The sequence below is a fragment of the Lagenorhynchus albirostris genome, chromosome 4 (assembly GCF_949774975.1).
Source record: "Lagenorhynchus albirostris chromosome 4, mLagAlb1.1, whole genome shotgun sequence".
NCBI lineage: Eukaryota > Metazoa > Chordata > Mammalia > Artiodactyla > Delphinidae > Lagenorhynchus > Lagenorhynchus albirostris.
In genome coordinates, this window is record NC_083098.1 from 148,051,901 (window position 1) to 148,068,415 (window position 16,515).

At 60.0% G+C, this 16,515-nt stretch overlaps 1 protein-coding gene across 6 annotated transcripts in view; it reads left to right on the top strand.

The window, feature by feature from the left end:
• GAK (cyclin G associated kinase) overlaps positions 1 to 15,486 on the top strand; it is a 50,716-nt gene extending 35,230 nt beyond the window's left edge. For 4 of the 6 annotated variants that reach the window (XM_060148973.1, XM_060148974.1, XM_060148977.1 and 1 more), the window contains 13 exons: positions 295 to 489; positions 807 to 924; positions 1,221 to 1,300; positions 5,026 to 5,219; positions 5,893 to 6,036; positions 6,130 to 6,522; positions 6,760 to 6,933; positions 7,554 to 7,664; positions 8,621 to 8,737; positions 13,211 to 13,435; positions 13,942 to 14,090; positions 14,693 to 14,869; positions 14,960 to 15,486. In XM_060148973.1, the coding sequence (XP_060004956.1) occupies positions 295 to 489; positions 807 to 924; positions 1,221 to 1,300; positions 5,026 to 5,219; positions 5,893 to 6,036; positions 6,130 to 6,522; positions 6,760 to 6,933; positions 7,554 to 7,664; positions 8,621 to 8,737; positions 13,211 to 13,435; positions 13,942 to 14,090; positions 14,693 to 14,869; positions 14,960 to 15,061 (2,179 nt within the window). In that variant the 3' untranslated portion in view covers positions 15,062 to 15,486. The remainder of the gene's footprint in view (positions 1 to 294; positions 490 to 806; positions 925 to 1,220; positions 1,301 to 5,025; positions 5,220 to 5,892; positions 6,037 to 6,129; positions 6,523 to 6,759; positions 6,934 to 7,553; positions 7,665 to 8,620; positions 8,738 to 13,210; positions 13,436 to 13,941; positions 14,091 to 14,692; positions 14,870 to 14,959) is intronic. The other 2 variants (XM_060148975.1, XM_060148976.1) reach the window with 2 other exon arrangements.
• Positions 15,487 to 16,515: the final 1,029 nt, after the last annotated feature.

A 16,515-nucleotide genomic window follows, 5' to 3' on the forward strand; every position in this document is an offset into this window, starting at 1 on the left:
AAAATTAAAACATAAGATTCATGAGATGACACCGGAACGTTGCTTTCAGTGAAATTTATAGCATGAGATGCTTACGTGTGATTGAGAAAAGACTGACGACCTGATGGGCTCCAGAGACACGGAGCACGGGTGCGCCGTGGCATGTGGGCACATACGGAGCACACGTGTGGTGTGTGGGCTGCACACAGCATGTGTGTGACGCGGTGCGTGGGCTGAGCACGGAGCACGCATGTGACGTGGCCCGTTTTCCTGCACAGAACACGCATGTGACATGGTGTGCCTCCTGCCCTCCAGGTACATCGAGTACATGTGCGACATGGTGGCAGAGGAGCCCATCACGCCCCACAGCAAGCCCATCCTGGTGAAGGCCGTGGTCATGACGCCTGTGCCCCTATTCAGCAAGCAGCGGAACGGCTGCCGGCCCTTCTGCGAGGTCTATGTGGGGGATGAGCGTGTGACCACCACGTCCCAGGAGTACGACAAGATGAGGTGGGCTCGGGGCTCAGGCCCTTCCTCGCCCCGCGGCCTCATCTTCTGGGGGCTGTCGAGGAGGGAATTGTGCTCTGGGGCTGCGGCTGGGCGGTGGGCGTGGAGGCGGGGCCGGCAGGGCCTGTGGGGGAGTTCTCGGGGTCTTCGTGCTGGGTGGCTCCTTGGAAGTCCTCTCCTGGACCATCCTCCCCCCACGCCTGACGTAATTTGGCAGAAAAACCCGCGAGGCAAGAAGAAACTGGCGCTGTGGGTCGCAGTTCATCAGAACGGTGCACCTTATACCTAAGTGCACTGCTTTTCTTGGTTCTGTTCTCCAGGGATTTTAAAATCGAGGACGGCAAAGCGGTCATTCCCCTGGGCATAACGGTCCAGGGAGACGTGCTCATCATCATCTATCACGCGAGGTCCACCCTGGGAGGAAGGCTGCAGGCTAAGGTGAGCGGGCGCCGGGCGGCCCCTGGCTCGTGGGCGAGCTTGGTGCTCTAAGCGCAGTGAGAGCTCTGTGTCCCCACCTGTGTGGCAGAGGCAGAAGGGACTGTAGCCTGAGCCTGCCCAGCTGTGGCCCTGGGGCCTCCCCACGGGCCCAAGGAGCCGCCTGTTGGCTAGGGCGCTGCCCCAGCCTCTGTGTGTCCCTGGCCCTGGAGCCCCGTGTGGGACCTCAGCTGGTCACCCGTGAAGGGCCTGGCGTTGCCTCCCGGCCTGAGGACCTTCTGTTCGCTTTCTCCCTGCAGATGGCGTCCATGAAGATGTTCCAGATCCAGTTCCACACAGGGTTTGTGCCTCGGAATGCAGCTACTGTGAAATTTGCAAAGTATGTTGGTGTCACACTGAGGGGGGCGGACGAGAGGACCCCAGCCGTGGCTGGTGTGGAGACAAGTGCAGCGCGATTGATACTGGCAGGGGTCCCGGAAGTGCTGAGCTCTGACGCCCCGGGTCCCGGGAGGGCCGTGAGCTCTGACGCCCCGGGTCCCGGGAGGGCCGTGAGCTCTGACGCCCGGGGTCCCGGGAGGGCCGTGAGCTCTGACGCCCCGGGTCCCGGGAGGGCCGTGAGCTCTGACGCCCCGGGTCCCGGGAGGGCCGTGAGCTCTGACGCCCCGGGTCCCGGGAGGGCCGTGAGCTCTGACGCCCGGGGTCCCGGGAGGGCCGTGAGCTCTGACGCCCGGGGTCCCGGGAGGGCCGTGAGCTCTGACGCCCGGGGTCCCGGGAGGGCCATGAGCTCTGACGCCCCGGGTCCCGGGAGGGCTCACACAGGGCAGTGCCGTGCCAGGGCTGCCTGTGGTAAGGGCTCAGGGAGAGCCGCCCAGCTGCCCTCACAGCGCCAGCGTCGTGGGCCGTGGGCATGTCTGTGTTTCTGCCTGTTGTTGCTCCTTTAAGAGTTTCCGTGTTCTTGTCTTTTAGTATGTTTTCCACATTGGCACCTCGTGTATTGTTTTTTTAACGTGCCAACGTGACAAAGACGAGGAATGCCACGCTTTAAGGTTTCAGGTTTTTTCTCCTTTGGAGGAAGGTAGTCCCAGAGCTTTAGGTGTCCTTGTGTCCTCAGACATTTCTCTTCAGAGACCCGATGACTGAAGACCAAGCAGAAGAGCTGGGCGAGAGGCCCGTAGGTGAATCTGATGCTGGAGCCGGGAGACGGCATTGACTGTCTCGTGTGTTCAGGGAAGTACAAGGGGGATTTCACCGCAGAGCTGGAACGTGCGAAAAGGAGGCAGGTGTGACTCTCGGACTGAGAAACGTCACAGCTGGGACTGAGGATTGAGCCGTGTGCCCGGTAGCAGAGTAGACACAGGAACGAACAATGGTGAGAGAGAGATGGATACAGAGGGGTCGCAGGGGTGTTGGGGGCTGGGAAATGGTCAGACGTGCCTTTGTTCGGAGTCCAAGGAGAAGAGGACACACCAGAAACAATGTTGGAAAAATCACCGGCCAAAAATTTCCTTACACTGATGAAAAACGTCAAACCATAGAATCAAAAACTCTGAAAACAGCAAACAGGAGTTTATATAAAAGAAGGAAGGAAACGCCTTCCTCAGCATGTTGCAAATTGCTGAAAACCAAAGACGACCATTTCGGAGCCCCCAGGGGAGGGACCTTCAAAGTAAGGAGACCGCAGCTGCCTGTTAACCAAGGGGTGGGAGCCGGAGCCGGGGGCATCTTCGGCAAGTGCCTGAGGAGAACGTTGGCCAGCTTGAAATTCTGCCTCCTGTGAAGTCATCCTTCAGAAGCGAAAGCCAATCGAAGATGTTTTCAGGCAGACGAGATGTTTGCAGTGTGTGTGTCAGACGTGGACACGTAGAGAAGCACAGAATGAAAAGAGAAAGATGCCCATTAAAAGCAGGCAGGGGACTCGGCTGGCGGATGCACACGGCCAGCGAGCACCTGAGCCAGTCTGCACGCCCCTCATCGCCAGGGAAGCAGGTCAGAGCCGCGAGGGCAAGGAAATGGGGGGGAGCCCCCGTGGGAGCCACGCGGAGTTAGATGTTTTCTTGTGACGAGAACTAGGAAGATCTCCTGCCTCAGCACTTCCCACGTGCACGTGGCGTCATTAGCCACGTACCCAGGGCCTCAGGCTCGATGGCTCCAGACTGAGAAGAGGCCCCCGTGGCGTCGGCAGTCGGTTGGAGAGTGAGCTGTGATGTCACGTCCGTGACCCTGTTACCGCCCGCTCAGGCCTCCCGTGGGGCCCCATCCGGAGGCCCGAGGAGCGGCTGCCTCTGGGGGCGTGGCCCTTCTTGGGGTCTGGAAGGAGACAGTGTTTTATTCTGAATGGACTGTTCCACGAGGATAACCTTTATGAGGCGCGTGCGTAGGCTTGTGCTTCGCTGTGCACGTCGTGCCTCCAGCAGTGGACTCGTCGGTTTAATAGCAGAAAGGCAAGGGGTGCCCCGCGGGCGGCTGGAAGAGGACACTTCACAGAAGCAATCTGAAATCCCTCGGGGGCCTCCTGTGAGTGTGGAGGGGTGCCGAGCAGTCCGGGACGAAAGCCGATGCGTTTGTTTCCCGCTGAGCGTGGCAGGCTCCCCCTCAGGGCCTGTCCAGCGGGGCCTGGCCCTCTGCCCTCTGAGACCCCGGACCCTTGGGGCAGCAGGGCTGCGCCTCTGCTCACAGACCTCATTGTTTCCTCACTGGCCTGCTGGACGGGTGGGCAGACCCCGGCCTGGGTGGGGCTGTCCCCGGGGCGGGGCTGGGCAGGGAGGCGGGGATGGGTGGCCACCAGCATGGTGCCCGGAGTGGCCCCCGAGGCCCTGCTGCCCTGGAGCTGAGCTCGTAGTGGCCGCGCGCCTTCTCCCTGCTTGGCTTCTTGGCCTCTGCTCCTTGTGGATGGGCCCCTCCCGGGGCCCTCCCTGGCCTCCGGATCCCCTTGGCCAACATCGCTGTCCGGGCTTTCCACCTGCGTCCCCGCACCAGCTGTTCCCGCCCGGCTGAGCCGTCGCCCTTGCAGTCGTCGTCTTGTGGGCACCTGGCCTGGACAGGAAGGAAGCCCATGGCGGCCTCTAGGCTGGGAGCCTGAGAGGGCCACACGGCAGTGCGGCCACTGTCCCTGTGCCCACGTGGGCCCGGCCTCGCCCCTGCAGAGACCCCTCATTCCCCTCCTTGCACAGGGGCGGCTGCGTCTGTGAGGAGTGGGAAGGATTTGGGGTCACGCGTGCTCGCTCGTCCCATTTTGCTGAATCCAGGGAAGTAAGACCTAAAATTTGCTGTGGCCTCACCACCACCCCTGACCACTCCTGCGGCCCGTCCTCTGCCCGGAGGCCGTTCTTGGACATTGCAGAGGACGGCAGGGCCCCTCCCTCGACTCCTTACCCTTCAGGGCCCCAGCGTTCTTTTTTGTGTTTCTCTCTTTGTTGCTTTACTCTTCTTATAGGCACAAAGCAGTAAGTGATGCAAACACGTTAGCATAAAATAAGAGCAGCTGGGAGCCTGTTGTCTAGCTGAGGAACTAGGGTTTATCCATATCGTCCCCAGAGGTGAGCTTAGGAATTCCCTCGAAAGATGCGGAGCCACAGAACGAGGGCAGTTCAGTGACGTGGCAGCCACAGTCCCCACTGCCAGGCTGCCCTGTTACCAGTCTCCCGCCCGTGCCCGGGCCCCCCGGCTCCGCGTCCCACCCAGTGGGAACAGGTTGGTGCCTCTCCACCCCTGCCGCCAGATTGCAGAGGTGTTGGTTTCTGGGCATCTGTTAATAGTTGGGGATTTCACCAGCGTGGATGGCATTGTTCTATGGGAACGTGCATTTAAGCTCTGAGGACCTGATTTGAACTCCAGAGCCTGAGGAGTGAGGGCTGAGTGCTCCCCTGACGGAGGAGCGGGGGTCCTGCTCTGCGGGTGTGGACGGGCCCCACTGCACACACACCCCTGCCGGTCCCTCTGACCCTTGGCTCAGTGGCGGCGTGAACGTCCCGAGCATGCAGTGCAGGGGCTGGGGTGCCTGTGGAGCCCGCGGCCCTGCCCCGCGCTCGTTTCCCAGTGAACATTGGGGTGGTACCCGCAGTGCCCGTGGTCGTGCCTAACCTGCTTCTCGCCTCCCCAATGCAGGTATGACCTGGACGCTTGTGACATTCAGGAGAAATATCCCGATTTATTCCAAGTGAACCTGGAGGTGGAGGTGGAGCCCAGAGATAGGCCCGGTCACGAGGCCCCACCCTGGGAGACTGCGAGCATGCGGGGGCTGAACCCCAAGATCCTGTTTTCCAGCCGCGAGGAGCAGCAAGACATCCTGGCGAAATTTGGTGAGATCCTTGTTTTCTGGGCACGCCTGCAGGTGGCCCAGTGTCTGTTTTTGGATCGCAAACCACGTGGCCTGCAGGCCCTGCCGGGGTCATGGGGTGGGGCTGGGACCCCCAGGAGGGTCAGGTTTGAGTCACTTGCTGTTTTGGGGGGGTGCGTTTTCTGGACATGTGTCAACTTTGAACATGACCTGGAAGAAGTCGAGGCTTTGATTGGGACCAGCTGGCGGGGCTGCCCCCGCAGCAGAGTTTGTTCCTGGCCAGCCCCCACCCCCTCCACACCCCGCAACTCAGCAGGGCTGTGTCGGCTTATTTCATAGCATTTACAGAAAGTAGCATCAGAAGCACGCTGGTGGGTGGGACTTGGGACTTCGTTTGCCACATAACGATTTTCTTCGTGTTCTTGGTTTGCATTTTTTTCTGTTATGTGAGGACAGCTAAGTGTCCCTGAATAGCGTGTGTGCACATGTGTGCATGCACGTATGGTTTCCGGTGTACGCGTGTGCACACGTGTCCCGGGGCAGCGTCTGGGCAACGCTGGGATCCATTCACTGATGGTTGGTTGTTGTGTGGGTTTCTGGTGGTGGTGAGCCCTTCCTGGCTCTGGGCCTGGGCCCCGGAGCCTCACACGGGCTGCTGCCCTGGGCCGGGTGGCCTGACATCCCCCTTCCTGCAGGAAAACCAGAGCTCCCCAGGCAGCCAGGCTCCTCTGCGCAGTATGATGCCGAGGCCGGGCCTGCGGACGCCGAGCCCCCGGAGTTGGACTCACTGCACAGCAGCGGGGACACCGACCGCTTTCTGCACACGCTGGACTGGCGGGGTGGGTAGGCGGGCCTGGCGCTGCCCCTGTGGGCCTCCCCGTGCTGACTCTTCGCACTGAGCCGCAGCCGCCCCACCGTTGTCTTCTTTTCAGAGGACGGGGATTGCACGACAGCCCCAGAGGGTCACCTTGCCGAGGAGGGTCCGTCTGCTGCGGCCGAGGACGGACGTGTGAGCGAGCCGTCTGACGAGGAAGCCCCAACGCTGTCAGCTGAGAGCGGGGACGTGGCCGACGAGGACACGCCAGGCCCAGACCTGCCGCAGGAGGACGGTGTGGACCTCCTGGGGCTGCACTCCGAGGCAGGGCCGGTGCCCCCCACGCAGGCCCGCGGGGGCCCCCCCAGCAACGCGGACCTGCTCAGCCGCCTCCTGGGGGCCCCGGCAGCTGCTCCAGAGGGTGCCGCAGGCGGTCTGTTCGGCGGGGACGCGGCGCTGCTCTTCACCAGCCCGGCCTCTGCCCCGAGCACACGGACCACGGTCCCGGCCGGTAGGTGCCGCCGACAGGAGTGGGCCCGGAGGTCACGGCAGTCTGCCGTTCAGGGAGACCGTGAGCCCCCAGAGGATCTCCTGAGACAGGCGGGGGTCAGCGGGGTCAGCGCCTTGCCCCTCCCTCTCGGGGCCACGGGGTCGTGGGAGGGCCATCCCGGAGCCGATCCTCTGGGCCGAGGGTGTGCACTGTGGTGCCGGCGCTCACGTGCACCTGCTTCCTGGTGTCCTGCCACAGCGGACCCGTTTGACCCTCTCCTGCTGCCATCTGACCCGGACGCCCAGCCCCACTCCCAGCCCGACCTCTTTGGCGAATTTCTTAATTCGGACTCTCCAGCCACCCTGCCTGCATCCTTCCCTGCCACCCACAGCGCCCCACCCCTGGCCCACGGCACCAACTTCCTGCATCTGGGTAAGTGCGGTCTCCACACTGGGGGCGGGGCCACAGGGCCGGGGGAGATGGGCAGTGCCCTCCTCCCTCCCCCAGAAAGGCGGCGCAGCCAGTGTCCACTCTGTATGCCCTGCTGGGTTCCCGGGGAGGTGGGAAGGCAGGCTCTGGGGCACTGGCATGTGGCCAGCCATGGCGGGAGGAGGCCTCTCTGAAGACCCTTTCAGATGAGGGACCGCGGACGCTAGTCTCAGCATCGCCCTGTGGGCTTCTCCTCTTGCTTCCTCCCTGCATCCACTTGGTCAGTGCAGTGACCATGTGATGTGTCCTCCGCCCGTGTGGAGGGAGACCGGTTGGAGGCCCCAGAGGTGCGTTAGCGCAGCCCTGCCTAGGGCTTCGCTAGGCCAGGAGCGCTGCAGGGGCTGCTGCCCAGCACCTCGGCCCCCCACCTCCCGCACGGGCGGCCGTCAGGTGTGCCTCCTGCCTCCTGCCCACACGTGGAGGGGGGTACGGAGGGCGGCCCCCGAGACTGCCGCAGATGGGGCTTGTGGCCAGCCTGTCCCCTAGGGCCCCCAGGAGGCCATGTGAAGGCCATGTGCCCGCCCCCACCGGGGACACACCTGATAGCGCCGCTGTCTTCCCAGGTGACCTGCCAGCGGAGCCCAGCAAGATGACAACCTCTACCAGCCACCCGGACCTGCTGGGAGGATGGGACGCCTGGGCTGAGGCCCCGGCCCCCACACCAGCTGCAGAAGGTACGGCACGTGGCGTAACTGTGACCCCGGCCCCCAGAAGAGGAGGAGACGGGAGCAGCGCCCCAGGGGCACTCTGGCCGGGCCTCCTGCCACTGTCCGAGTCCCCCCGTGCGGCTCTGTGGGCGCTCATTCGGCTTGTTCTGAAGTTTCACCCAGAATGTTCCTTAGCGCTTCCTGTGCCCTGCAGGGCCCTTGAGAGGCTGCAGGCTATCCTGGTCTGTCCCCTGTCTGTGGGGGCAAGAGTGCTTCTCGTGTCTCACTTTCATCATGTCTGTCCTTCTTTCCGTACGTCAGGATTCTGTCCCGTGGGGAAGTTTCCGGTAGTGAGTTGTTTTCAAAGGCAGTGGTGTTTGTGGCGCCTGTGACATGCTTCTCTCTTAAGTCCTGTTTATTAACTTATGGGCTGTGATTGTAAACATGCTACTCTGCCGGTTTGATAGGCTACCAGTTCTTTCAATTTGCTTTTCTTCATTATGCGTGAGGTTATTATTTTGTGTGTTTTTGGTTATGTTTCTTTTGAGAACTGTTTCACATTTTCTAATCATTTTTTTGCACGGGAAATTCACCTTTTTTGTATTAACTTGTAAGAGCTCTTTATGTATGAGCTGCCATCATTTGTAATGACCTCACAGTTGACTCTTGACTGACACGGGAATTACGAGCAGGACAGTGATTTACTTAGACGTTTCAGTACCTTGTACTTAGAATGAACGAATGTCGTAGAGTGCACTCACACTTTAGATGGATTCAGGAGGTGGTAGGACAAACCCAGGACAGTTTATACGAGCTGTCAGGTGACCTCCCACACGGAGCCATGTGGGCAGCTCGGGCTGCGAGTGTGGCCACGTCCCAGGTGCAGTGACAACGCCGAGCGAGGCCTTTAGGAGCGTGAGATGGGAGGGCAGAAGCCACATCTACTCCAGTGTGCTGGATCTAATGCCCCTGCCCTCCTCCAGGCCCCTTCGTCTCTCCTGGAGGCCAGCCGGCACCTCCTGGCCCCCCAGCCAGCCAGACCAAGTCTCAGAGCCAGGACCCATTTGCAGACCTCGGCGACCTCAGTTCCGGCCTCCAAGGTAACCTGAGGGCCGTGTCGGGCATGTGGAAAGCACCAGGCCTCTCTCTGGGGTGTTGTGTCCGCCTACCTGAGGTGGGGCCTCACCCTGTCCACCAAGGCCCAGGGCACAGCGACACCAGGAAAGGCCCAATCTGCTTCATCCCAGGAGCTTGTTACCAAGATAACACCAGGAATTGCCAAAACTGGTGCTGGAGTCTGGCCCTCCGCTGGCATAGCGGTGCTTGGGGGTCATCTAGGAGCGGTCTCAGCACAGGAGCGTGGAGAGTGCCTGCCCCGCTCCCCAGGGAGCAGAATGCACTGCCAGTAATTTTTCTGAGAAAACTTTTAGGGACGTTAATTGTTTGGAGGCCAGGGGTGTCTCTCGTCCCTTGGCAGTCGGGAGGCATGTGGAATTTTAGGTGAAAATAACATCTCCCCAGACGCTTCCTGGTATTTCAGGTTTTGGTGTCTCCCTGAGAGCATTCCTGGAAGTTTGGGTTCGCCCTGGGCTTTCTGCCTCTATCTTGGGCTGTCTGAGCACAGGGCGGGGTCACTTGGAGCCTCTCGGGGGCTGCCTGTGGTGAAAAGGAATTCTCGGGATCTGGGACGCCTGTTCTCAGGATGGAGCCCAGCCCTCAGCTCTGCACTGACCCCAGACCTCCGTCACACCCCCTCAGAAAACAGAGTCCTGCATGAAGCTGATGGAGCCGAAAGGAGAAACAGACAAACTCACATTCTAGTTGGAGACCTCAGCATCCCTCTGTCAACAAAGATAGAGCCACCAGACAGAAAGTCAGCAAAGCTGTGGGACATTCACAGGACACTGTGCCTGACAGCAGCAGGACACACCTCCTCCTGCACCCAAGCAACCACCAAGAAAGGCCATGTATTGGGCCATAAAAAGTCATCAACAAACTTAAAAGAACTGAAATCATATAGACCGTATCATACCGTGACCAAATGGAATCAAACTAGAAATTGGTAACAGCGAGATAACTGAAAAATCTTCAAACTCTTGGAAATTAATACACTTTTATTTTTTATTTTTTTTAATTTTTAAAAAAATTTATTTTTGGCTGCATTAGGTCTTCATGGCTGCACATGGGCTTTTCTCTGGTTGCGGCGAGCGGGGGCTACTCTTCGTTGTGGTGTGTGGGCTTCTCACTGAGATGGCTTCTTGTTGCAGAGCACGGGCTCTAGGTGCACAGGCTTCAGTAGTTGTGGCATGCGGGCTTAGTAGTTGTGGCTCGCGGGCTGTAGAGCTCAGGCTTAGTAGTTGTGGCGCATGGGCTTAGTTGCTCCGCGGCATGTGGGATCTTCCTGGACCAGGGCTTGAACCCATGTCCCCTGCATTGGCAGGCAGATTCTTAACTACTGCGCCACCAGGGAAGTCCTGAATGACACAGTTTTAAATAACACGGGTTATTTAGGAAGTCTCAAGGAAAATAAAACAGCGTGTCGAAGAGAATGAAAATGAAAACACGACACATCTAAACTTGGGTTATGCAGCTAAAGCAGTGCCAAGAGGGAAACACATAGCATTAAGCGTGTAGTTTGGAAAAGAGGAAACGTCTCATCAGTATTGTGAGTTATCACCTGAAGACATTTGAAAAGAAAAGCAAAATAAGCTCAAAGCAAATGGAAGGAAATGATAAAGAGCCCAAATCAATGAAATAGAAAATGAAAAGTAGAGAAAATGGGTTGATCAAAAAGCTAGTTCTCTGAGAAGATCGGTAAAGTTGACAGATCTCTGCTAAGATGGATTAAGAAAGAGGGGTTAACCCAAGATGTCCACAGACCCCAGAGGCTCTGCAGGGAAATGGACTTACGGCTTCAGCACCAGTTCTGGGACTGAGGTGAGGTGGACAAGTTCTTCAGGTGTGCCCCGTGTGAGGTAGAGCGTTTGAGTGGGTCTGTAATCATAAAGAAAATGAATTCATAGTTAGAAACCTCCCATAAAGGAAATCTCCAGTCCCATCTGGGTTCACTGGAGAATTTTACCAAATGTTTAAAGAATTCATACCAATTCCACACAGTCTTTTCCAAGAAATAGGAAGAGGAGGGAATATTTTCCAGTTGATTTTATGAATCTGGTATTACTTTGATACCAAAACCAGATGGAGGCGATACAGAAGGAAACTACAGACCACAGGGCAGCGTCCCTCATGAACACAGACACAAAGATCAAAGCCAGTCATCAGCACAGAGAGCTGCACAGAGAGCTCATCAGTGTATGAAAGCATCGCACAGGGGCCTCCCTGGCGGCCCAGTGGCCAAGACTTTGCCTTCCGACAGAGGGGGCGCGGGTGCGATCCCTGATCGCGGAGCTAAGATCCCACGTGCCGCGGGGCAACTAAGCCCACTCACCACAACTGCTGAGCCCGCACGTGCCCTGGAGCCCACGCGCCACAGCTAGAGAAGATTCCTCGTGCTGCAACTAAGACCCGACGCAGTCAAAATAAATAATTTTTTTAAAAATTATATATGTACATATACATATGTATATGTATACATAGCGTTAACTGGCCTAGGAAGGGAAGTCGTGTGATCACATCGGTGGTGCAGAAGAGGCATTCCCCGGAGTTCAACATCTACTTGTGATAAACACTCAACAGACCAGTAATGCGAAGCCCGTGGGCTTGATAGGGAGCACCTGCAGCGTCCTGCCGCCAGGCTTGCGCTGGATTTCAGAAGACCACACACTCCCCAGGGTCAGCCCAGGTGGTGCAGGCAGGCAAGAAAGGGACAGAAGGGACACAGGCAGTGTTGTCATGTGCGGACGACGTGCTGTCTGTGTGGGAAATCTCAGGGGGTCTGTGAAAGCATTTCAGGTCCCAGAGTGAGTTCAGGAGGGTCACAGGACACAGGATCAACAAACAGACACCACAAGGGTATTTCTGTTTACTAACAACATGCACAAGGAACCCAAAATTTAGAACAGCACCGTTTACAATCCGTGCAAAAGAAGAAACAAAGAAACATATAACATATTACTCTTACGAAGCACATACAGGACTCGCGAAGCTACAAAACCAAACGGGGAAGACCTCAGTAAACAGATGAGCTCGCAGCCCGGTGACCCACATCAGGAAGGTTCTCTTGCAGTGGTCAGTGGGGTCAGTACAGTCCTCACCAGAAATGCCAGTGAGGGTTCCTGCAGACACAGACGAGCTTGTTGTAGACTATTTGGAGAGTCAGGAAATGGGGTGGTTAAGACTCAAACCACCAGGCCTCCTGCCTCCTCCATGCCTGCGTGCTGTGGGCAGGACAGACACGTAGATCACCGACCTGGAAGTAGCCCCACACCAGTAAGACCAACGGACTTTTGCCAGAGGTGCAAAACCATTCATGACGGTGCTGGGGCGGCAAGAAAGTGGCGTCACCTGAACTGCACACCTTAAACAGCAGGTAGATGACCATTTTACTCAGAATTGGCCATAGATCTGTAAAGCTTTCAGAAGAAAAGAGAAAATTGTGGGGACGTCGCCTTTAGTGTCTCCTGGACCACGATCTGTCAGCAAACAATGGATAAATTGGACTTGATCAAAAAGACCTCTTGTGCCCTGCTAAAGGCTCTCAGCAGGTTGAAGAGCTACAGGGTGGGAGAAATAGCTTTGAACCACGTATCTGACAGCTATCTAGGATATGTAAGAACAGTAAAAACAGAGCAAAACACATCCAACTTGAAAACGGGTGGGTGGTGAAGAGAACGGCAGCCTGGGGAGAGGTCTAGTGTCACTGGCGGCCCTGGAGGCGCGGGGGGTCTCGATGGGGTGCAGCGCCGGGCGCAGAGCTGGCGGGCGTGCAGGACGGCTACTCGAGGCGGGCGTCGGTTCTCACAGAGCCGAACCCACGACCGCCGTCTATCCCAGAGGCGCACGTGGGCTGAGCAGGGAGTCTCCGCAGCAGTGCTCAGGGCGACCCTGTTGGTAATCTCCACAGACTGGAACCCGCCGGAGTCCTTCTGTGGTGCGTCCCCCTGCCAGGCTGCTGGCGACGAGTGGGTAGGTGGGTGGGTCCTGGGTGAGAAGAGCCCATCGCAAGGGCCGCCTGCCCTGTGATTCTGCGTCTAGAATGTTCTCGAGGTGAAAGGTCACAGGACAGAGAACGGGGGCATCTTAGCCCAGTGCTTGCGTGACTGTACGCGTGTGAAGTGGCACAGAACCACGCACGCGTGACGCGGCACGTGCCTGCGTGCACGGAGCAGTAGCCTGCGTGGTGCTGCTCGGGGGCCCTGTGGGCGCTGGGTGCTGGTTTGGAGCTTCCTGGACTCAGCCCTGCATTTGAGCGAGTGGGGAGGGGAGCCCACCCGGCCCAGCCCCTGCAGACGGGCCAGCTGTGCGGCTACCTAGAGGCCGCCCGTCCTGGCGGCCGACCTGAAACGTTCATTTCGCGGGGGTGTGTCCTCTGCCTGCAAGGGCCGAGTACCCGCCGGGGCAGCGCCCGGTCCTTAGGCCGTCAGTGACACTCCCCACGTGAACTGTCTCCCCAGGCTCGCCCGCTGCATCTACTCCTGGGGGCTTCGGTCCCAAAGCAGCGCCCCCTCCCAAGGCCAGCGGCTCCTGGCAGACGAGCCGGCCCCCAGCCCAGGGCGCCCCGTGGCCCCCCCAGGCCAAGCCAGCCCCCACGGCCAGTGCACAGCCACGGCCAAACTACAACTCCAGCTTCAGTGTGATTGGCAGCCGGGAGGAGAGGGGCGTCCGCGCCCCCAGCTTTGGTGAGTCCTTCCTCTCTCGCCGCGTGTGTGGGTTTCTGAGCTTGCTGTAAAGTGGTTACAGTGAAATCCCGTTTTGCCTTGTCCAGCTCAGAGCCCAGTCCCGGGAAAGGGTGTTTAAGGAGACCCAGAGTCTGTTTCCACCCAGCGGGAGCCCCTTTGGATGGAAGTTAATGATTTCAGATGCATGTCTGTGGGTGAGCCTCTGCCCCCAGTGGGCCAGGCCACACTGTCCGGGAACCTTCTCGGCCTCTGCTGGCCGGGCAGCTGGGTGGTCAGCCCAGGCCTGGCTGCCTCGCTTGTCATGGGGGTGGTGGTCCCGACGCCTGCCGTGACCCCGCCCACACTCATGCGCTCATGCCTCGGGGCAGCTCTTTTGGACATTTCCCATCTTCTCGGCCGTCCTGCCGTCCCCGAGGGTTCTCGAGCTGGCCACGCAGCACAGAGGCAGCAGGCAGGCTGTTGGGCGGGCACTTAGCGCGGCCCCTGAAGCCTCTGCTCTCCTCCAGGTCCAAAGCCAAGGGTGTCGGAGAACGATTTCGAAGACCTGTTGTCCAACCAGGGCTTCTCCTCCCGGGCCGACAGGAAGGGGCCGAGGACGATCGCCGAGATGAGGAGGCAGGACCAGGCGCGGGACTCAGACCCGCTCAAGCTGAAGGTGCGGGGCGCTCGGGCCGGGGCAGGGGAGGGGCGCCCTGGGCAGGAGCGTGGGGAGAGGCACGCAGCCGCGCGGCCCCGACCCTCACGCACGAGGACCTCTGTCCGACATGCTTGCGGGGGCAGTGGCTTCCATCTACGCTTATTTGCTCTCCTGAAAGTTTTGGGGTGAAAGATCAACTGTCCCCACGTGGCTGGGACGTGTGGCCTCAGGCTCGTAAAGCTCCTCGCTCTTCTGCACACCAGCAGGCGGGACCCCGGTCGGGGGCGTGGGCCGCAGAGACCCCGGGGTGACAAGGACGTCTGTGTGCCTGGACCCCGGGGTGGACAGGGCAAGGCTGTGACGGCGGGTCATCTGTGAATGCCCCACTGAGGAAAGGGTCCCTGGATTCCACGCACCGTCTAGTCCGTGTCCTGTCCGGCCAGACCTAGGGAATGGAATTAGCCATGCCTGGGTGGGGTCAGTGCAGAAACTGGGGTGGGGGTCCACGTCGGGGCCACACATCTCACAGTCAGATCCCTGCTCCGTGGGGCGACCGCCGGCTGCTCGGTGGGTAGAGGCCGGGGCCTGGCACGCCCTCAGCAGTACGGCGTCTCCTTCAGCTCCTGGACTGGACGGAGGGCAAGGAGAGGAACATCCGCGCCCTGCTGTCCACGCTGCACACGGTGCTGTGGGACGACGAGAGCCGCTGGACGCCCGTGGGCATGGCCGACCTGGTGACGCCTGCGCAGGTGAAGAAGCAGTACCGCCGCGCTGTGCTGGTGGTCCACCCGGACAAGGTGGGCACGGGGTGTGGGCTCCGGGCCGGGGGCGGTGCGGGCTCTGGGAGCAGGCCGGGCCCTCACCGCCGCCGTCCTGCCTGCCCGCAGGCCCGGGGGCAGCCCTACGAGCAGCACGCCCGCATGGTCTTCATGGAGCTCAGCGACGCCTGGGCCGAGTTCGAGAGCCAGGGCTCCCGGCCGCTCTTCTGAGCCCACGGTCGCAGCTGCGCGCAGCTCGTGGAGCTGGAAGCTGCCGGCTGGCCTGGAGGGTTGCACGTGGGCCAGGGCGGCACGGGCTGGCGCGGCCGCGGCTGGCATCACGTCACGCCCGCCATGCTCAGCGGATCCAGAGCCAGCGCCACTCCCTTCACAGGAGGAGAAAGCATTCCAAAGCCTCCGAGTTCTTTCTTTCTCTCTTCTGGTCCTGAAGGAAAGGTGACGATTTGCACTCCTCCCACGCGTGTCACAGTCTGTGATTTGTTTTATCCGTGGTGCGCCCACTGGGGAGATGGCGCTGCTCAGCTGTCCTCCAGAGTCCGGTCCTGAACGTTCACGTCTCCCCTCGTAATCAGCCTGGTGACGCCTGTACATAATTAAACTATTTTCTGACGCCCCTCCTCCGGGGCTGCACACCACCTCCCTGCACTTCTGCTGTCACCTGGTTGACCTTGGCTCTGACCGTGAAGATGAGTCGCAGGGACCCCCGCCCGGCGAAGTTGGCTCCTCTCCACTGCTGGTCTGAGCCCCCGCGGGCCCCCAGCCTGGCCTCGGCCAGCAGCCCAAGCTGGGTGGTCAGGAGTGGCAGGAGGGCAGGCAAGCCGGGAGGTGTGGGGAGGGGTCAGATGAGCTGCGGCTTTGGTCTGGGGGCTGGCCCGCGTCGGGTGCCGGGCACGCCCTATGGCCCCTGCAGTGTGGCGGAGGCAGGTGGTCTTGCTGCAGGTGCACAGAGGCTGGCCCTCCCCCTGGGCCCCCCGGGTCCCTCCTCCTCACAGCGGGAGGGTGTGGGGGGCTTTGGATTCTCTCGTTCCGGGAATTCAAAGCAAAAGCAATGGCCTTGAGTCACAGCCTGTTAGAGAAGCCCCAGCCGCCCCAGGCTCTGGGGGACAACACGTCAGGACAAACGACAGCAGTTACATGACTCGAGGTTTTGGTCGGAAGTGACGTTCCCAGCCTCCTGTGGGTCAGTCCACCATCCCCAGGGCTCGTCCTACTCCTGGCTGCCTGGCGCTGCTGGCCGGGCCCTGGAGACGGGCGGCCCTCGACCCTCGTCCCCGTGGTGACAGCAGGCTTGGCCAGGCCCGGCCAGAGCTGCCCCTCGGCCCAGTCAGCACCGGGCTGGCCTCTGAGAACTCTGTGCGATCTCTTCTTTAGCCAGAATGAGTTACTGAGTCAGATGTGCTGCCAAGTCAGGGATTCAGGAGTGCGCCACCTGCCCCTCAGGTGGGCGTGCGAGTTGGGTCACCAGGGTCAGGACCCTCCCTGTGCCGGGCTCCTAGGCGCGCATCCTCACAGCAAGGCCTCACCTGGGAGGCAGCGCAGCGGTTAGCTGAACACTCTGACTTGAAGCTCGGAGCCCCGCCTTCCACCTCCAGTGACGTCTTTGGTCTGCAGAGGGTGAGCCTGCACCTCCTGACAGTTCAGAGGAGGAAGGGGCTCTGGCGTTG